This window comes from Taeniopygia guttata, chromosome 26 (genome assembly GCF_048771995.1).
Source record: "Taeniopygia guttata chromosome 26, bTaeGut7.mat, whole genome shotgun sequence".
NCBI lineage: Eukaryota > Metazoa > Chordata > Aves > Passeriformes > Estrildidae > Taeniopygia > Taeniopygia guttata.
Window position 1 is genome coordinate 3,250,187 of NC_133051.1, and position 21,103 is coordinate 3,271,289.

At 54.8% G+C, this 21,103-nt stretch overlaps 1 protein-coding gene across 1 annotated transcript in view; it reads left to right on the top strand.

Moving 5' to 3' along the window:
• Nucleotides 1-11,061, top strand: part of CDK18 (cyclin dependent kinase 18) — a 34,496-nt gene extending 23,435 nt beyond the window's left edge. Inside the window, exons 3-16 of the mRNA XM_030291981.4 lie at nucleotides 2,455-2,603; nucleotides 2,842-2,967; nucleotides 4,285-4,341; nucleotides 4,561-4,675; nucleotides 4,759-4,853; nucleotides 4,926-4,988; nucleotides 5,712-5,835; nucleotides 5,914-6,034; nucleotides 7,560-7,657; nucleotides 8,640-8,745; nucleotides 8,909-8,951; nucleotides 9,744-9,834; nucleotides 10,089-10,166; nucleotides 10,409-11,061. Coding sequence (XP_030147841.3) covers nucleotides 2,455-2,603; nucleotides 2,842-2,967; nucleotides 4,285-4,341; nucleotides 4,561-4,675; nucleotides 4,759-4,853; nucleotides 4,926-4,988; nucleotides 5,712-5,835; nucleotides 5,914-6,034; nucleotides 7,560-7,657; nucleotides 8,640-8,745; nucleotides 8,909-8,951; nucleotides 9,744-9,834; nucleotides 10,089-10,166; nucleotides 10,409-10,443 — 1,301 coding nt within the window. The 3' untranslated portion in view covers nucleotides 10,444-11,061. The remainder of the gene's footprint in view (nucleotides 1-2,454; nucleotides 2,604-2,841; nucleotides 2,968-4,284; nucleotides 4,342-4,560; nucleotides 4,676-4,758; nucleotides 4,854-4,925; nucleotides 4,989-5,711; nucleotides 5,836-5,913; nucleotides 6,035-7,559; nucleotides 7,658-8,639; nucleotides 8,746-8,908; nucleotides 8,952-9,743; nucleotides 9,835-10,088; nucleotides 10,167-10,408) is intronic.
• The last annotated feature ends 10,042 nt before the right edge of the window (nucleotides 11,062-21,103 follow it).

The following is a 21,103-nucleotide window of genomic DNA, read 5'->3' on the forward strand; positions in this document are numbered from 1 at the left end:
CCAAGAGATCATCCCCGGAGCCGGGATTGTCACCTAACCCTGGGGACAGGGCAGGGACAGGGCAGGGACGGGGCAGGGCTCGGCCTGGGGCACTCCTCGCTGCTCCCCCTCACTCTGGGGAGCGTCTGCAGGGAGGGCACCGGGGGTTTTGGGGGTTTTGGGGATTTTGGAGCGTGGCTGCAAAGCTGGGAGAAGGGAGGGAGCAGTGGGGTCAGACGGGCTGGTCCGTCCTGCTTGACCTTTTCTCCACCCCAGCACGTCCAGTGCATCATCCTGGCTCCCAGCACGCCCAGTTTGCTGCTGCCTCCTCCTGGAGCAGCCCCTGGAATCATCATCCATGGATTCCCCAGGGGAATCCTCCTCCTGGAGCCCTGGAATCATCATCCATAGATCCCCCAGGGAAATCCTCCTCCTTCCTCCTTGGGAACAGCCCCTGGAATCATCCATGGATTCCTCAGGGGAATTCTCCTGTAACAGCCCCTGGAATCATCATCTGTGGATCTCCCAGGGAAATCCTCCTTGGGAACAGCCCCTGGAATCATCATCCATGGATCCCCCAGGGGAATCCTCCTCCTGGAGCAGCCCCTGAAATCATCCATGGATTTCCCAGGGTAATCCTCCTTCTGCCTCCTTGGGAACAGCCCCTGGAATCATCCATGGATTCCTCAGGGGAATTCTCCTGGAGCAGCCCCTGGAATCATCATCCATGAGTCCCCCAGGGGAATTCTACTCCTTCCTTCTTGGGAACAACCCCTGGAATCATCATCCATGGATTCTCCAGGGGAATCCTCCTCACTAGGGACCAGGTGACCTGTGCTGGACCCTGGGTGTGTTGGCTGTGAGTGCCAGGATGTCCCCGGAGTGCCACCATGTCCCTGCTGGAATCGCCGAGTGAGGAGCTGTAAGTGCAAACCTCAGAGCAGGGAGCAGAAGGAGCTCAGGGGTTCATTTTGTTCTGATTTCCTGCTCCTTCCACAGGTTGTGTTTCAGGCTGTATTTCAGGCTGTTTCAGGCCGTGTTTCAGGCCGTGTTTCAGGCTGTTTCAGGCTGTTTCAGGCTGTTTCAAGCTGTGTTTCAGGCCGTGTTTCAGGCTGTTTCAGGCCGTGTTTCAGGCTGTTTCAGGCTGTGTTTCAGGCCGTGTTTCAGGCTGTGTTTTAGGCTGTGTTCAGGCTGTTTCAGGCTGTTTCAAGCTGTGTTTCAGGCTGTGTTTCAGGCTGTGTTTCAGGCCGTGTTTCAGGCTGTGTTTTAGGCTGTTTCAGGCTGTTTCAGGCTGTTTCAAGCTGTGTTTCAGGCCGTGTTTCAGGCTGTTTCAGGCCGTGTTTCAGGCTGTTTCAGGCCGTGTTTCAGGCCGTGTTTCAGGCTATTTCAGGCTGTTTCAGGCTGTGTTTCAGGCTGTGTTTCAGGATGTGTTTCAGGCTGTGTTTCAGGCTGTTTCAGGCTGTGTTCAGGCTGTGTTTCAGGCTGTTTCAGGCTGTGTTTCAGGCTGTTTCAGGCTGTGTTTCAGGCTGTTTCAGGCTGTTTCAGGCCATGTTTCAGGCTGTTTCAGGATGTGTTTCAGGCTGTTTTCAGGCTGTTTCAGGCTGTGTTTCAGGCCGTTTTTCAGGCTGTTTCAGGCTGTGTTTCAGGCTGTTTCAGGCTGTGTTTCAGGCTGTTTCAGGCTGTGTTCAGGCTGTGTTTCAGGCTGTTTCAGGCTGTTTCAGGCTGTGTTTCAGGCTGTGTTTTCAGCAGTGTTTCAGGCTGTTTCAGGCTGTGTTTCAAGCTGTGTTTCAGGCTGTTTCAGGCTGTGTTTTAGGCTGTGTTTTAAGTTGTGTTTCAGGCTGTGTTTCAGGCTGTTTCAGGCCACATTTCAGGCTATTTTACCTAAAACATTTTGGGAGGATAACGATGGGAAGTCAAATCCTCATCCCTGCCGAACCCTGTGGTGCTGCTGCAGGGGGCAGAGCACTGGGGTGGGATTTGGGATTTCTGTCACTGCCCCTGGTGGCAGGCAGGCTGTGCTCTGGGAACACTGAGGGTGGCAATGCCCCAGGAATCCGGAGCAAAGCTACGTCAGGGAAGGTTTAGGTTGGATATTAGGAAAAAAATTTTCACTGAAAGAATAATAAAATACTGGAATTGTCTTCCCAGGGAGGTGGTGGAATCACCATCTCTGGATATGTTTAAAAAAAGACTGGACTTGGCACTTGGTGCTATAGTCTGGTTGTGGTGTTAGGGCATGGGTTGGACTTGATGATCTTAGAGGTCTCTTCCAACCTCATTATTCTGTGATTTCTGTGATTTCTGTGATTTCTGTGATTTCTGTGATTTCTGTGATTTCTGTGATTTCTATGAAAACAGAATTTCCTGTGCACAGAGAGAAGGAAGAAGAGATTCCCGTGTCCCCAGAGCATCACCCCTTGTCACTCCTGCCACCGCTCCGCTCCGGCAGCTCACTCTGCTCTCTTTTGTCCCCAGACCTGGCTCAGGGCCACCTGCAGCTGGCACAGCTGGGCAGGGAGGTGGCAGCTGATGGCAGCCCCGTGTCCCCGCCGGAGGGGCAGGGCCGGTCGCCGGTGGCCGCCGTGCGCTACCGCAACCACGGCCAGCGCCGCTTCTCCATGGAGGCAAGTGCTGGGGACGGGGGGACCTGGGGGCACCTCTGGGTGTCACCTCCCCGCTGGCTGGGTGCGGTTTGGGACGTGGCAGTGTCACACACGAGCCCTCTTCTGTGACTCCCGAGGGGCGCTCACCGTGTGCCGCCACCCAAATTCCCTTGAGCAGCATCAGTGCCGGCTCTGTGACAGAGATCTTCCCCCTGAAAGTCCTCCTGTCACCTCCCTGTCATCTGTCCCCTCCCTGCAGGACGTCAGCAAGCGCCTCTCGCTGCCCATGGACATCCGGCTGCCCCCCGAGTTCCTGCAGAAGCTGCAGATGGAGAGCCTGGAGCTCCCCAAGCCCCTGAGCAGGATGTCCCGGCGGGCCTCCCTCGTGAGTGGCACCCACAGAGGCGGCAGTGCCGGGCACGGCACCCCCCGTGTGTCCCTGTCCTGCTGTGCCAGCTCCCCGGGCTGGCACTGAGGTCCCCTCATGTCCCTGCCCATTCCCAGCCCTTCCTGCACGGCCCCAGCAGCACCGGGAGGAGAATCCTGAGGGACCTGGGGAGGGTTTGGGGAATCCTGAGGGAGCTGGGAAGGGTTTGGAGAGTCCGGAGGGAGCTGGGAAGGGTTTGGGGAGCCCTGAGGGAGCTGGGAAGGGTTTGGAGAGTCCGGAGGGAGCTGGGAAGGGTTTGGAGAGCCCTGAGGAAGCTGGGAAGGGGCTCAGCCTGGAGCAAAGGAGGCTCAGGGGGAATTTCTGGCTCTGCACAACTCCTGACAGGAGGGGACAGCCGGGGGGGATTTGGGATCTTATCCCAGGGAACAGGGACAGGAGGAGAGGGAACGGCCTCAGGCTGTGCTGGGGAGGCTCAGGTTGGACACCAGCAGGAATTTCCTCATGGGAAGGGCTGGAAGGGGCTGCCAGGGGGGTTTGGAGTGCCCATCCCTGGACTTGGCACTGAGTGCTCAGGGTGGGGTTTGGGCACAGCTGGGACTCGATGATCCCACAGGGATTTTCCAGCCTCAATAATTCCATGATTCTGAGCTCTGCATCCCTTCCCCAGCTGCACCTGCTGGGCCATTCCCACCCTCCCTCACCCCCCTGTGCACACCTGGCTGCCCTCCCAGCCTGGCTCCTTCCCAAAGCAGGAGAGGAAAACCCTCCTGCAGCTCAGCCGGAGCCTCTTGCCAGTGGAAATGCAAATGTGGATAAATAATGAATCAGCCTTTGCTCCAGTGGTGGCATTTCCGTTTCTCTGCTGCAGCAGCAGAAATAGGAGCAAAAACTCTGTGTACATCAAAACAGGAGCAAAAATCTCCGTGTGCAGACACCAGAGGTGCCCATTGCCACAGCCGGGCCTCAAGAGGCTTTTTGGGACCTGAGGTGCCTGTTCAGGAGGAAGGAGAGGGGAAGGAGAGCTGGAATTTACCTGCCGGTGCTGTCTGATCAATAAAACAAACTCAGGGCGATGTGTCATTAATATTCATGAGCCCCTCATAAATAAGGAATGTGGCTCTGGGGGTTGTGCAGCAGCCTTCACTCCCCTGCTCAGGACAGGGCTTTTCCCAGGATCCACAGAGGGTTTGGGCAGTCAGTGGAGTAAAAATCCCAATTGTCACTGCCCAGTGTCCCTGGAAAGGTTCTGGAGGTGAAGCCACCCCTGGGTGAGGTTCCCTCCTCCCCAGTGATGTTTTCCTTTCTCTCTCACAGTCAGATATCGGCTTTGGGAAGCTGGAAACCTACATTAAACTGGACAAACTGGGAGAGGTGAGTAGTCTGTCAGAGCCCTGTAAGGAATTCAATGAAATTCAAAGGGCAGCTCGAAGCACAAGGGTCAAAAATCCTCAATATCCAAGAAGGAGAAATTCTTTCTTGTGGAGCTCAGACCCAGTGCTGTCACCTCAAACGGTCCTTCCTCCAGATGTTTTGGGGACACTGGTGCTGTGCCACCCTGGGAAATGGCCACTGTCCCCTGTCCCCTTCCAGGGCACCTACGCCACGGTGTTCAAGGGCCGCAGCAAGCTGACGGAAAACCTGGTGGCGCTGAAGGAAATCCGCCTGGAGCACGAGGAGGGGGCTCCTTGCACAGCCATCCGGGAAGGTGAGGCCGGGAGGGAGGATTTGGGATGGCTGTGGCCGTGCCCAGCCCCGGCTCCTGCCGCCCCAACCCCGCTGTCCCCGCAGTGTCGCTGCTGAAGAACCTCAAACACGCCAACATCGTCACCCTGCACGACATCATCCACACCGAGCGCTGCCTCACCCTCGTCTTCGAGTACCTGGTGGGTCTGGGGGCTTCTCTGGGGGCTGGGGGGGGTGAGGAAGGACAGACTGACGTGTCCTTCCCGCCGCAGGACAACGACCTCAAGCAGTACCTGGAGAACTGCGGGAACCTGATGAGTGTGCACAATGTGAAGGTGAGTGTCGCTGTCGAGGCAGGACGGGAATGAAGGGACTCTGGCTCAGAAGGCTGTGAGAGTAAAACTCTGATTTATTCAAAATACCCTGCTCTTTTATACAGAGCTCCGTGAGGACCAACTCCATCAGTCCCATGGAAAAAAAACTGAGAGTAAAACTCTGATTTATTCAAAATACACCGCTCTTTTATACAGAGCTTTGTGAGGGCCAACTCCATTGCTCCTGGAGTGAAAACAACTCACAGCACTGGTGTACAGTGCTTGATGCACAGTGATAGAACTTAACTATAAACAATGTGAAACACAAGAGAGATAAAGAATTATTTATATTCTTCTCCAGCTCTTCCCCAGGCTTCTGCCTGGCTAGAAACTCTCAGTTTCTTTCTTTGAATCTGAGTCCCACAGGTGAGGCCATGCCCGGGACCCCACCCTGTCCCCCACCCTGGTGGGGCTGTTTTGGGGCTGGGAGAGGCTGGAGATACCTTCACCCTTCAGTTCTTGCTCGCTTTCTGAGGCTCCCCCAGTGTTCCTTGGGTCACTGCCACCCTAGATAAAATCACTGCACGTGCACACTTGGTTCATCCCATCCTGTGGCACTTCCCCACAGCATTTCCCACCCCAGCCCAGCTCTGAGGGGTTTTTCCTGCCCACAACATCCAGATTCCTCGAGGCAGGTTGATTTTTAGTCCTAAATGCACCCCCTCCTCCTCTTCCTCCCTGCAGATCTTCATGTTCCAGCTGCTCCGAGGCCTGGCTTATTGCCACGGCAGGAAAATCCTGCACCGGGACCTCAAACCCCAGAACCTGCTCATCAACGAGCGAGGGGAGCTCAAGCTGGCGGATTTTGGTAGGTGAAGCCCCCCAGGGACGGCGCAGGATTGGGAAAAAGGGGCAGCTCCCTGATGTGTGTCCCTCCCGCCCTCAGGATTAGCCAGGGCCAAGTCGGTCCCCACAAAAACCTATTCCAATGAGGTGGTGACGCTCTGGTACCGGCCCCCCGACGTCCTGCTGGGATCCACCGAGTATTCCACGCCCATCGACATGTGGTGAGGCCCTGAGATACCTGGGAGCTTCCCTGGAGCTGCCCGGGAGAATCCCTGGAGCTTCCCGGGCTCTCCAGGATGGAGCTCAGCATTTCCATCCTCATCCTCACAGTGCTGGGTACAACCGAGGGTGGCGAGCTCTCCCAGGGCTGCTTTCCCCATCTCCAGAGCTCTCCCAGGACAGTTTCCCTGTCCCCAGAGCTCTCCCAGAGCAGAATTCCCTGATCCCAGAGCTCTCCCAGGACAGTTTCCCTGTCCCCAGAGCTCTCCCAGAGCAGAATTCCCTGATCCCAGAGCTCTCCCAAGACAGTTTCCCTGTCCCCTGGGTCTGTTGACACCAGAGTTTTAGAAGTTTTTCCAAATCTGTTTTCCATGTCCCCAGAGCTCTCCCAGTGAAGATTTCCCTGTCCTTGGGGCTCCCCAAAGTAGTTTTCCATGGGGTTGTTAAAACCAGTTTGGGGGCTCTTCCAGAGCTGTTCCACTTGTCCTTAGACTTCTTCCAGAATTGTTTTCCATGTCTCCTGAGGCTTTTTACACCAGAGAGTGCGGGGCTCTCCCAGAACAGTTTTCCCTGTTCCCAGGGCTCTTCCAGAACACTTTCCCTGTTCCTTGGGGCTCTCCCAGTGCAGTTTTCCCTGTCCCCAGAGCTCTCCCAGTGCACATTTCCCTGTCCCCATGTCCCCAGAGCTCTCCCAGAGCAGTTTTCCCCATCCCCTGGCACTCGGGGTTGGGTCTGTGCCATCCCACCGGGAGCTGATCCCGCTCCATCGGTGCCACCCGCCGGGTTTGTCCCCCTGATCCCGGGGTTTGTCCCTGCTGATCCCAGAGTTTGTCCCTGATGATCCCGGGGTTTGTCCCCCCTGATCCCAGGGTTTGTCCCCTCGATGATCCCGGGGTTGCTCCCTGCTGATCCCGGCGTTTGTCCCCCCAATCCCGGGGTTTGTCCTGTTGATCCCAGGGTTTGTCTCGCTGATCCCGGGGTTTGTCCCCATGATCCCGGCGTTTGTCCCCCCAATCCCGGGTTTGTCCCCCCAATCCCGGGGTTTGTCCCTGATGATCCTGGGGTTTGTCCCCTCTGATCCCGGGGTTTGTCCCTCCTGATCCTGGGGATTGTCCCTGCTGATCTCGGCGTTTGTCCCCCCAATCCCGGGGTTTGTCCTGTTGATCCCAGGGTTTGTCCCCCTGATCCCGGGGTTTGTCCCCCTGATCCCGGGGTTTGTCCCTGATGATCCTGGGGTTTGTCCCCCCGATCCTGGGGTTTGTCTCGCTGATCCCGGGGTTTGTCCCCACTGATCCTGGGGTTTGTCCCTCTGATCCCAGGGTTTGTCCCTCTGATCCCGGGGTTTGTTCCCCCCGATCCCGAGGTTTGTCTCCCCCGATCCCGGGGTTTGTCCCTCTGATCCCGGGGTTTGTCCCCGCTGATCCCGGGGTTTGTCCCCGCTGATCCCGGGGTGTCCCTGATGATCCCGGGGTTTGTCCCCGCTGATCCCGGGTTTTGTCTGATCCCGGGGTGTTCCCTGCTCTTTAGGGGGGTCGGGTGCATCCACTACGAGATGGTGACGGGCCGGCCGATGTTCCCCGGCTCCACGGTGAAGGAGGAGCTGCACCTCATCTTCCGCCTGCTCGGTGAGCGCCGCTGCGCCGAGCCCGCGTCCCCACGCGGGGGCAGCGGCTGCCCGCGGCACCGGGAGCGCGGGGAAGGAGCGGAACGGAACGGGTGGGATCCGTGGGATGGGGTGGGATCCATGGGATGGGATCTATGGGGTGGGATCCATGGGGTGGGATCCGTGGGGTGGGATCCAGGGAATGGGATCTATGGGGTGGGATCCATGGGATGGGATCCGTGGGGTGGGGTGGGATCCATGGGATGGGATCTATGGGGTGGGATCCATGGGATTGGGATGGGATCTGTGGGATGGGATCCATAGGATGGGGTGGGATCCATGGGATGGGATTGGATCCATGGGGTGGGGTGGGATCCATGGGATGGGGTGGGATGAACAGGGATGCGGTGGGATGTGGTAGGAAGGAGGGAAAAGGATGGGATGGGATGGGATGGGATGGGATGGGATGGGATGGGATGGGATGGGATGGGATGGGATGGGATGGGATGGGATGGGATGGGATGGGATGGGATGGGATGGGATGGGATGGGATGGGATGGGATGGGATGGGATGGGATGGGATGGGATGGGATGGGATGGGATGGGATGGGATGGGATGGGATGGGGTGGACAGGAAGGAACAGGGATGGGGTGGGATGCTGTGGGAAGTGGTGGGAAGGAGGGAAAAGGGATGGGGTGAAGTGGGATGAGGAGGGATGCTGTGGGAAGGAGGGAACAGGGTGGGATGGGGTAGACTGGGGTCACAGGAATGAAGGAGGATGGAATGGGGTGGGCAGAGGTGGGCACACATGGCTGGGGTGGGCAGGGGTCAGCTGGCACGGACAGAAGCTGCCTGCAGCCCCCTCCAGGCTGGCACGGGGGTAAAGGATGAGAGGCTCCCTGCCCCCGGGGACACGGGTGCCCTCTGCCAGGGCAGGGCCCCTCTCTCCTGCCGCGTTTCCATCCCACCCAGTGCCCATGGCAGGTCCCCTCTCCCCTCGCAGGAACCCCCACAGAGGACACCTGGCCTGGCATAACGTCCAACGAGGAGTTCAAGGCTTACAACTTCACCCAGTACCGGGCCCAGCCGCTGATAAATCACGCCCCGAGGTACCCCAGGAGCAGGGACAGCCGAGGACTGGCGGGTTTGAGGGGTGGAAGGGGCAGCCTGGGCAGCCCGGGCTCATTTGCTGCTCGTGGTGCCCCTTGTCCCTCGCTGTGGTTGTTGGTGCAGCCTCGGGGCAGTTTTGGGTTCATTTCCCCTCTCCCCCAGGCTGGACTCGGAAGGCATCGACCTGCTGGCAGATCTCCTCCTGGTGAGTGCTGGGGCAGCCCGGGGTGGGGCAGAGGGGCTCTGGGGCAGGGAAGGGGCACCTGGGGCAGGGGCAGAGGGGCTCTGGGGCAGGGGCAGAGGGGCTCTGGGGCAGGGAAGGGGCACCTGGGGCAGGGGCAGAGGGGCTCTGGGGCAGGGAAGGGGCACCTGGGGCAGGGAAGGGGCACCTGGGGCAGGGAAGGGGCACGAGGCGGGTGGGGGGCACGGCTGGGATGGGCAGGGCTGCCCAGATGTGTGGGACAAGTGTAGAGAGGTGCCCAGATGTGTGAGGTAAATGTGCAGGGGTGCCCAGATCTATGGTGTAAATGTACAGAGGTGCCCAGATGTTTGATATAAATGTAGAGAGGTGCCCAGGTGTGTGATATAAATGTGCAGGGGTGCCTAGATGTGTGAGATAAATGTAGAGAGGTGCCCAGGTGTGTGGTGTAAGTGTGCAGGGGTGCCCAGGTGTGTGATATAAATGTACAGGGGTGCCCAGATGTGTGAATTAAATGTAGAGAGGTGCCCAGGTGTGTGGTGTACGTATACAGGGGTGCCCAGGTATGTGATATAAATGTGCAGGGCTGCCCAAATGTGTGAGATAAATGTAGAGAGGTGCCCAGGTGTGTGATATAAATGTACAGGGGTGCCCAGATGTGTGATGTAGGCGTACAGGGGTGCCCAGGTGTGTGGTGTAGGTGTGCAGGGGTGCCCAGGTGTGTGGTATAAATGTACAAAGGTGCCCAGGTGTGTGGTGGAAATGAGCATTCACGGCTTTTCTCGGGGCTTTGTGCAGTACAGAGCCAAGGGCCGGATCTCAGCCGAGGCAGCCCTGCAGCACCCCTACTTCAAGAGCCTGGGGGAGCGGGTGCACCTCCTGCCTGACAGTAAGTGCTGCCTGGCCCCTCCAAAAGGGGTGGAAAAGGGGTGGAAAAGGGGTTCAGGCACCTCTCTGCTCCCTTCTGCAGCAGGGAGGGGCAGGAGGTGATGGCTGTGGGAGCGAGGAATAAGAAATAATCATAATAATATTAATTAATAATCATTGGGGTGGGATGAGATGGGGTGGCAGGCTGAGGGAAGAGCTCCGTGGAGGTGCCACCCTGGGGCAGGACTGACCCTTCTCTGTGCCCCCTCTGCCCAGATGCCTCCATCTTCTCCCTGAAGGAGATCCAGCTCCAGAAGGACCCCGGCCACCGAGGCTCAGCCTTCCAGCACTCAGGTAGGGCTGGCCAAGGGCCGGGATCTCTCCCAGCCGCTGCCAGGATGGGCAGCAAAAACCCAAACCTGCTCCCTGTTACCTCTCCAGTCCACAAATCACTCCTGGGCACCTTTGTTGTCACATCTGGGCCTCCTGAGGCACAGCTGGCTCCTCTGGGATGGCCACAGGCTGGGCACCTCCTGCCCCAGGCCCTGCAGAGCCACCCCCGACCCACTGAGCCCGTCCCTGTCTCCCTTCCCCAGCCCGCGGCAAGAACCGGAGGCAGAGCATATTTTAAACCCGGATCTCAGTTCTTCCCCCGGTCGCCATGGAGATGGAAGCGCCGGGAAAGGAGCGGCTCCCACCCGACCCTCGGCAGAATTCCCGGCTCCAGCAGGACCCAAACCCCCGGGAGATGCCCTGCATGGACCTGTGGCCTTGTCCCCTCCTTGTTTTGGTGTTGTCCCCACCGAGAGGTGCTCCAGGGAGGAGCTGCTGGTCCCTGCACTGCCCCGGGAGGGTTTGGGGGCTCAGGGTGGGGATTTGTGGGGTTTGGACTGGGCAGCAGCTGCTGGAAATGCACCTTTGCTGAGAGCAGCTGCTCTGCACCCCCTGGTTTTTGGGGAGAACACGTTAGGACTGCTGGGCACAGCCTGGCCTGGCACTGGGAGCACCTGGGGCACAGCTGGGCACAGCTGGGAGCACCTGGGGTACACCTGGGAGCTGTGGATGGATGATGGATGGATGGATGGATGGATGGATGGATGGATGGATGGATGATGGATGGATGGATGGATGGATGGATGGATGGATGGATGGATGGATGGATGGATGATGGATGGATGGATGGATGGATGGATGGATGGATGGATGGATGATGGATGGATGGATGGATGATGGATGGATGGATGGATGATGGATGGATGGATGATGGATGATGGATGGATGGATGATGGATGGATGGATGGATGGATGATGGATGGATGGATGGATGGATGGATGGATGATGGATGGATGGATGGATGATGGATGGATGGATGGATGATGGATGGATGGATGGATGATGGATGGATGGATGATGGATGATGGATGGATGGATGATGGATGGATGGATGGATGATGGATGATGGATGGATGATGGATGGATGGATGGATGGATGATGGATGGATGGATGGATGATGGATGGATGGATGGATGGATGGATGGATGGCTGAGGGATGGATGGATGGATGGATGATGGATGGATGGATGGATGATGGATGGATGATGGATGGATGATGGATGATGGATGGATGGATGGATGGATGGATGGATGGATGGATGATGGATGGATGGATGGGGGATGGATGATGGATGGATGGATGGATGGATGGATGGATGGATGGATGGATGGATGGATGGATGGGGGATGGATGATGGGTGGATGATGGATGGATGGATGGATGGATGGATGGATGGATGGATGGATGGATGGATGATGAATGATGGATGATGGATGATGGATGATGGATGACAGATAGATGGATGGATGATGGATGGATGGATGGATGGATGGATAATGGATGGAGCAGCCCCTTCCCCATCCCCCCAGCCCCCAGGGAGCAGGAGGGGATCCCGGAGGGCTCTCAGGGCACATCTCCCCCTGGCAGGGCTCTGAGCCCCTCCCCATGGCACTGCCCCGACCCCGCTGTGCTGCTCACGCTCACCTGGAGGGAAGGGGCAGAGGTGCCCACCCTCCCAAGCTCAGCTGTGGGCACCAGGAGCAGCCCTGGGGAGCAGCGCAGCGCCCCCCAAACCCCTCCCGTGCCCAGGGCAGAGCGGGTCGGTGCTCTCAGAGCTTTGCTGCTGCTCCAGGGGGGTTTTCCCTCTGCAGACACTTCGGGGATAATCCATCCCTCCTGCCCCTCTGCCCCAGCCTGCGAGGGCGTGAGCAGGGCACGGAGCCTCTCTGCCCTGCCGTGCCCACACCCTGGCCTCGGCTCTCCTGGAGGATCTGCTCCCTCTGGATGTGGCACCCGGGAACCCTGGAGCTGGAACTGGCACCTGGGACTGGCACCTGGGACTGGGACTGGCACCCAGGGCTGGGAATGGCACCCGGGACTGGGAATGGCACCCGGGACTGGGAATGGCACCCGGGACCGGGAATGGCACCTGGGACTGGGACTGGCACCCGGGACTGGGAATGGCACCCAGGACTGGGACTGGCACCCGGACTGGGAATGGCACCCAGGACTGGGAATGGCACCGGGGACTGGGAATGTCACCCGGGACCGGGACTGGCACCCGAGAGCAGCATCCGGGACTGGGAATGACACCTTGGACTGGGAATGGCACCCGAGAGCAGCATCCAGGACTGGGAATGACACCCAGGACTGGGAATGGCACCTGGGACTGGCACCCGAGACCGGGACCGGCACTCGGGACTGGGAATGGCACCCGGGACTGGGAATGGCACCTGGGAATGGCACCCAGGACTGGGAATGGCACCCAGGACTGGGAATGGCACCTGGGACTGGCACCCGGGACTGGGAATGGCACCCGGGACTGGAACCTGGGACTGGGACTGGCACCCGAGAGCAGCATCCGGGACTGGGAATGGCACCCAGGACTGGGAATGGCACCCAGGACAGGGAATGGCACCTGAGACGGGAATGGCACCTGGGACTGGCACCCAGGACCAAGACAGGCACCCGGGACTGGGACTGGCACCCAGGACTGGGACGGGCGCTTTGCTCCGGGCTCCACCTCTCCGTGGGGCTGTTCCCTCCTGGAGCAGGGAGTCATTCCTCCAGCAATTCTTGGAAAATGTGCAGTGGGAGGGGAAATGAGGAGAGTCTGGAGCTCCCCGGGGTTCCTGGTGCCAGCGCTCGGAGCTCCCCGGGAGCGTCCCGGTGCCACCAGAGCTCTGTCCCAGACGAGTCTCCAGATGTCTGCATTGCTTGAGGTTTGCCCAGCCCTGCTCCGTTCCCTTCCCGCTGTCTCCAGCCCGAATTGTTCCCTAATTGATTCCAGTGGATGGGGCAGAGCAGGAACAGCCCCCAGCCCCCAGTGACGCATCTGGGGCCGTGTTTTCCTGATCCCTCCTGGTCCCTCCCAGTTCCCTCTTTTCCTGACCCCTCCTGGTTCTCTTTTCCTGACCTGTCCTGGTTCCTTCTTTGCCCGATCTCTCCTGATCCCTCCTGGATCCTCCTGGTCCCTTCTGGTTCCTTCTTTTCCTGACCCCTCCTGGTCCCTCCTGGTTCCTCCTGGTTCCCTCTTTTCCTGATCCCTCCCAGTTCCCTCTTTTCTTGATCCATCCTGGTTCTCTTTTCCTGGTTCCCTCCTCATTCCTTCTTTTCCTGGTCCCTCTTGGTTCCTTCTTTTCCTGATCCCTCCTGATTCATTCTTTTCCTGACCCCTCCTGATTCCTTCTTTTCCTGGTCCCTCCTGGTCCCTTCTCATTCCCTCTTTTCCTGATCCCTCCTCATTCCCTCTTTTCCCGATCCCTCCTCATTCCCTCTTTTCCTGGTTCCCTCCTCATTCCCTCTTTTCCCGATCTCTCCTCATTCCTTCTTTTCCTGATCCCTCCTGGTTCCTTCTTTTCCTGGTCCCTCCTGGTCCCTTCTCATTCCCTCTTTTCCCGATCCCTCCTCATTCCCTCTTTTCCCGATCCCTTCTCATTCCCTCTTTTCCCGATCCCTCCTCATTCCCTCTTTTCCTGATCCCTCCTCATTCCCTCTTTTCCCGATCCCTCCTCATTCCCTCTTTTCCTGGTTCCCTCCTGCAGCTGGAGCCAGGCTGAGCTCTCCCACTGCCATCTTTCCTCCCGCAGAGGAATTTCCTTGGCATCAGAGCTGCCCTTCCCAGGGCTCCTGCTGCCAGTGGGCAGGACACGGGCATGGCTCCATCAGGCACCTGGGCTGAGGAATTCTGCTGTTCCCAGAGCCTGGATCAGGGCAGGAACCCCCCAGGCACTATCCAGGATATCCCTGAGCTGTCTTTGTGAACTTTTCCTGCTCGTTTTTCCCATTCCCACACTCTGGGAGTGGGAATAAACTTCCAGGGGAGCCGTGCCACATTCCCACAGGGAGATTTTCAGATCCAAATCCAATATTCCTGCTGAAGGAAAATGCTGGGGAGAATCCCGTGGAGCCAGGCCAGCATTCCCAGGATCAGGAAAAGGCCCTGCTGGCTCCTATTTATCCTTGCATGCCCTTTTCCCTAAAAATCCCCCAAAAAGGGGAAGGAGTTAGGGTTTCGACCTTGTGAGAGAATTCCCAACATTTGCCAATGCCCAACACCCAGGAAAAACAGGAATTTCTTCCCTCCTAAACTTTTTTTTTTTATGGAGTGGAACATTCCTTTCTTTAGAATTCCAGCTTTTCCAAGGAATTTTTGCCAGAATTTCTGGTGTTTTTTTCCCCTCCAGAACTCCCCAACTTTACATCATTCCAGAGAATTCCAGAGGGTTCCAATCCCCTCGTTATTGATCAGCTCCCAACCGCCCCAGTTCCAGGTAACCCTTTTTATCCCAGGGATTTTGTGGATATTTGATTCCCACTTGGAGTGTAAATATTTGGTGCCAGGCCGAGCTCTGATCTCCACAGCTCGAAAAAAACCAGCTGGAGGCTGGCAGGGATTAAATCCCAAACTTAAATCCCCCTTCTCCACCTCTGGGATAAAATTCCATCCCTTTAAGGCTGAGTTAAGGGAGAGAAAAACCTCCTGGATGCCTCATCCATACAAAAATCCCGTTCTTGTCTTATCCCTGGGCAGGATTTCCCAGGTTTTGGAGCGCCAATTGGAATTTTCATGAAAATGTTGGGAATTTCCGTGGCTTTCCAGCATTTTTCCCCCTCATTTCATGGATCCTCCCATCCACCACGTCAAGGCAGCTGTTGCTCGTTTTTCTTGGAATTTTTTTCCCCCCTTTTTTTTTTTTTTAACCAAAAAGCAGAATTTTTGGCTGTTCCCTCAGGAAAAACTCTGTTCCTGGGATTCTTTTGTCTCGCCAGCTGATGGTTGGGTGAAGGAATAGAATGAAATCAATGTGCAGAGAGAGGTCAGGGTTTGGGACGATGACAACAACAACAACAACAACACTTGGAGGCAGAGCTGTAAATTCCACCCCATCCCTCCATTCCCACATGGATCCTCCTTTCCTGATCCATGTGGAGAATCCAAACAACAAAATTCCGTTGGATTTTGGAGATTCAGGACAAAATAAACACATTTTCCCCCCTTTGTTCCTTGCACACAAGGTGAAAAAAGTGGAATTAAAGGGCATTTTCCTCAGGTTTTCCAATGTTTTGTTTGGGTTTTTCCAGCTGTGCTGCACATCTGTACACTCAAATGGGGTAAAATGGGATTTGGGGTGTCCCTGTGAGCCGTGGCTGAGCACAAACAATTAATAAATCAACATTTCCTCGTTGCCTTCCTCCATCCTCAGCATCCTGCTCGTCCTCCAGCAGGAAAAATCGCTGGAAGGGGCCAGGATGGATCCCCAAGATGTGAATGGTGGCAGAAAACTGAAAATAAATGTATTTAACTAGTGCTGTACAAGCAAAAGACATTTTAAAATAAATGATTTTAGGATTTGTTCCAAAAGAAGTAATGAATTTTATATATATATATATATATATATGTATGTATGTATTTATATATATATATATATATAAAGAAAGAAAGTTTTTCTGGAATAAATGGAAAGGTACAAAAAATAAATATTAATAATAAAGAGTTTTATCCATCTGTCAGTCTCTTGGCTATATTTTATAAGAATATTTCTATTTTTCTATTTCAAAAAAATATAAATAGAATAGAAAAATATTTCTATTTTTCTTTTTCAAGTGTGACCTGGATGATTTCATGCCTTTTTCTTTCCTTACACACAAAGGAAAAAAGGGGAATTAAAGAGCATTTTCCCAAGGTTTTCCAATGTTTTGGTTGGGTTTTTCTATCTGATCTGCTGGATTCTCCAAAACTGGACAGTAAAATTTATGGAATATGGGATGGGTTTGTATATAATATACAATTATTGTATATTTTATACATTCATTATTATTACTATATTATATATTGATATATAAATTATAATGGGATAGGTTTGGATATAATATACAATTATTATATATATATTCATTATTATTAAATTATATCTTGATATATAAATTATAATGGGATAGGTTTGGATATAATATACAATTATTATATATTCTATATATTCATCATTATTATTATATTATATCTTGATATATAAATTATAATGGGATAGGTTTGGATAGAATTTTTCCTGTTATTTTTATTTTGACAGGAGAAGGATCTGGGGTTTTTTGGGGGGTGAGAGGAAGGTGGGAAGTGCCAGGAGGGCAGATTTGGAGATGGGTGAGCTGCTCCAGGGTCCCCCTGTGCCCTTCCACCCCCACATCTCTCCCCGCAGCCCCAGGACCCTTTCCCTGCTGGAATTCTGAGTTTCCTGGGAGCACAAAATGAGCTTTGCAGGGAAAATGTCCTTCGCAGCGATCCCAAAGCCATAAATAAATATTGGCACAACCCTGTCGGGCAAATAGAGGCCAAAGCTGCCAGGCCCAGCCCAGGCTTGTGGGGCAGAGCTGGGAAAGGGACGAGGGAGGTTTTTTCCTACAAATCCAGCTACTAAAATCCCCTGGGATGGGGATACCCAGCGCTGGACCCCTTTGGGATATTCTGTCTATTCCTGTTTATTCCTGTTTATTTATTTATTCCCGTTGTCCAGCCCATCACTGCTGAGAGAATCCCCAGCCCCCAGCGCTGCAGGGAGGTGGGAAGAGCCAGGCTGGGCCTTGGGGGATCTGTGGGGTCATTGGGGCCGGAGCCAGCAGTGATTTGGGAAGGGGAGAATTCCCCCATCCCCTCCCGGAGCAGCCCCCGCCCAGCCTGAGTCAGTGCCCAGGGCAGCTCCGCAGGAAGGAGCTGTTTGCCAAACCAGTTCTTCCGTCTGCCACCCTCGTTCCTGCACCTGGCAGAGCCGGATCCGGAGCCGGGGAATGCTGCCCAGCCCCCCCCAGCCCCCTCCTGCCTTCCAGATGTTCCCAAAAATCCCTTGGGATGCTGCAGGATCCCTCGGTGTCACAGCTGCTGCCCTCAGTGGGATCATGCAGCAGTTGTGGGATTGTGTAACAGCTGTGGGGTGTTGTAGCAGCTGTGGGATGTAGAAATTGTGGGATGCTGTAGCAGTTGTGGGATGATGCAGCACTTATGGGATTTTATAGCAGCTGTGGGATTTTGTAGCAGCTTGGGATGTTGTAGCAGTTGTGGGATGTTGAAGCAACTCTGGGATGTTGTAGCAGCTGTGGGATGTTGTAGCAGTTATGGGATGTAGTTGTGGGATGTTGTAGCAGTCATGGGATGTTGTAGAAGTTGTGGGATGTTGTAGCACTTGTGGGGTGTTGTAGCAGCTGCGGGATGTTGTAGCAGTTGTTTGTGGGACATTGTAGCACTTGTGGGATGTTGTAGCAGTTGTGGTTTGTAGCATTTGTGGGATTGTGTAACAGCTCTGGGATGATGCAGCACTTGTGGGATGTTGTAGCATTTGTGGGATATTGTAGCACTTGTGAGGTTGTTGTAGCTGTTGTGGGATGTTGTAGCAGCTCTGGGATGTTGTAGCAGTTGTGGGATGGTGTAGAAATTGTGGGATGTAAAAACTGTGGGATGTTGTAGCATCTGTGGGATTGTGTAACAGCTGTGGGATGTTGTAGCAGCTGTGGGATTGTGTAACAGGTCTGGGATGTTGTAGCAGCTCTGGGATGTTGTAGCAGCTGTGGGGTGTTGTAGCAGCTGTGGGATTGTGTAACAGGTCTGGGATGTTGTAGCAGCTGTGGGGTGTTGTAGCAGCTGTGGGATTGTGTAACAGGTCTGGGATGGTGTAGCAGCTGTGGGGTGTTGTAGCAGCTGTGGGGTGTTGTAGCAGCTGTGGGGTGTTGTAGCAGCTGTGGGTGTTGTAGCAGCTGTGGGATAATGCAGCATTTGTGGGATGTTGTATCTGAACAATTCAGGCCTCAGTGTGCACCAGCCATACGGCTCGTAACTGCTTTTATCAGAATTTTCTCAGAATTTCTCAGAATTGTCTCTCTGTAAAATTCATCAAGTCACTAAGACATCAGATGAGCTAAAATAGGAACGAAGAAGCTGAGAAACCAAACACCAAGACCACAAAAACTCGATAGCAGAAGACTGCAAAGCACCTAAACTGCAACCAGCCACAGATACTGAGAAACAGAGGCAGAAAACGGGGGAACAAGACAAAAACACCAATTCAGAAAATGCACTTGGTAGTTTGGATCCATAAAAATGTGTGTCACGTAAACAATAAACAGCTTCTACTTAACCATATTAGTCAATCCTACAAGAGGTTTCTGGAACTCTTGGATGATTTGGGTGGGATGATTTGGGTGGGATGATTTGGGTGGGATGATTTGGGTGGGATGATTTGGGTGCTATGATTGGGGTAGGACAATTTGGGCAGGAAGATTTGGGTGAGATGATTGATTTGGGTGAGATGATTTGGGTGCAATGATTTGGGTGAGATGATTGATTTAGGTGGGATGACATTTGGGTGGGATGATTTGGGTGGGACGATTTGGGTGGCATGATTTGGGTGGGATGATTTGGGTGAGATGATTTAGGTGGGATGACTTGGGTGGGATGATTTGGGTGGGATGATTGGGGTGGGATGATTTAGGTGGGATGATTTTGGTCGGATGATTTTGGTCAGATGATTTAGGTGGGATGATTTGGGTGGGATGATTTGAGTGGGATGATTTAGGTGGGATGACTTGGGTGGGATGATTTGGGTGGGATGATTTAGGTGGGATGACTTGGGTGGGATGATTTAGGTGGGATGACTTGAGTGGGACGATTTGGGTGGGACGATTCAGGTGGGACGATTCGGGTGGGACGATTCGGGTGGGACGATTCAGGTGGGACGATTTAGGTGGGATGATTTGGGTGCGATGATTTGGGTGAGATGATTGATTTAGGTGGGATGACTGATTTAGGTGGGATGACTTGGGTGGGATGATTTAGGTGGGATGACTTGAGTGGGATGATTTGGGTGGGATGATTTGGGTGGGATGATTTGGGTAGGATGATTGGGGTGGGACAATTTAGGTGGGACGATTTGGGTGGGATGATTTAGGTGGGATGATTGGGGTGGGACAATTTGGGTGGGATGATTGGGGTGGAACAATTTGGGTGGGATGATTTGAATGGGATGATCTGGATGGGATGATTGGGTTGTTCTCCCATCCCTGGCATGTTTTCGGGAGGCTCAGCCTCCCTGGCACGGTTTGGGGCCGGGCAGGAGGAAGCAGCGTGGCGGCAGCTGCAGGGCAGTGGGTGTGGGGTAATTCCAGCTGGGCGGGAGGGATCTGGAGGAGGGCAGCACTTCCTCCTTCCAGACCAGTGTGACCAGCTCTGCCACAACCAGGCCGAGATTTGGGGCTCGTGCTTGACCTAGAATTGGAGCCAAGCTCCCCAAACCAGCCCGTTTGGGAGCTCCTGACCCTGAAACACAGCAGTGAACACTCCCTCTCTCCGTCTCTCTGCTTTGCTGACCATCTTTCCTGATGCTGAGTTCTCAGGAATTTCTCAGCCAGCTTCAGTGGTTCAGAGTTATTTTCTTATCAGCTCAGGCTTTGGGTGGTGCTGGGATTTTTGTTTGATCCCATCTCCAAATGCACACGGAGATCTTGGACCCATCACCTGTGGCTGCTGGGGTAACTCTTGGGGTTTTAGGGGTCTCTCAGCCCTAATTTGCCCTAAAGAGGGACAGGAAAAACTTCCCCAGCATCTGAGCTCCAAGTCCTTGGCCAAGCTGCCAACCCAAACACCGGGGAAGGCCTTGGAGGAGCTCCAGGAATCTGCAGTCCTGTGGGGCCTCAGGTGGTTCCACCCCAAGGAAACCCTTAGGAAATATATTTTTAGAGCTGGATTTCCCCACTGTGCTGAGCCTGGTGATTCCAACAGCGCAACAAATCCGGGCTGGAGCTCTGCAGTCACTGCAGCAGGACCCAGCACAATAAAAAACTGCTCCTCTGGTTGAAAAGAACAATTTATATACCTGAAAAAATCCTTCCGCCCCAGGAATGTCCAAGGGCATGGAAAAACTCAAGGAAGGTGTTTCCCAAAGTCCACTTGGGCCCTCTGGAGCATCCCTGGTGCTCGCCAGGGACGCCGTGGCTGCAGCTCTGCCCTCCCTCCATTCACGGTTTCACTCTGCAGCAAGTGCAGAACTGGGGCTGTTCTAATTCAGTGCAAGCACAACACCGATTCCAGTTTGGAAAACAGCCTGCAAGTGCCTCCTCGTGGAGCTAATTCGGGGCTTGCATCTCCTCAGAGCCTTGTGGCTCGCATTTTGATGAGCTCCCTCCGGGGAGAGGAGCTGCATTTCTGTGGAACCGGGAGGGATCTGTGTGTTCTTGTGCTGACTAAACCCACCCACGCCTCGGGGCTTATTTGCAAGCAGATCCTGCGTGGTTTGTGTCAGCCCTGATGGAAGGGCCTGATATCCCCAGGAGCTGGCACACGGATGTTCCCTGGAGCACCCAGGTCACTCGGTGTGGCTCTGGGTAGGGGTTGGGTTGATCTTTGTCACCTCTGGCCCAGGGAAAGCTTCATCAGTCAGGTTTTTTTTTTTTGGGACAGAACCCCTGCAGTGTGGGAGATGAGGAGCAGCTTCCATCAGCAGCTCCATGCACGGGGACGGAAAAAGGGAGCTGGGAGATGGCAGAATCCTGGAATTGTTTGGGTCGGAAAAGACCTCTGGAGATCACCCAGCCACCTGGAGCAGGTGACACAGGAACGCACCCAGGTGGCTGCACCGGGGCTCCTGGCTGCCTTCCCCAGCAGTTTTTGCTGGAAAGGCTTTTTATCCCAATCCTTTTCATGGAAAGGCTTTGCTATCCCAATCCTTTCCATGGAAAGGCTTTGCTATCCCAAT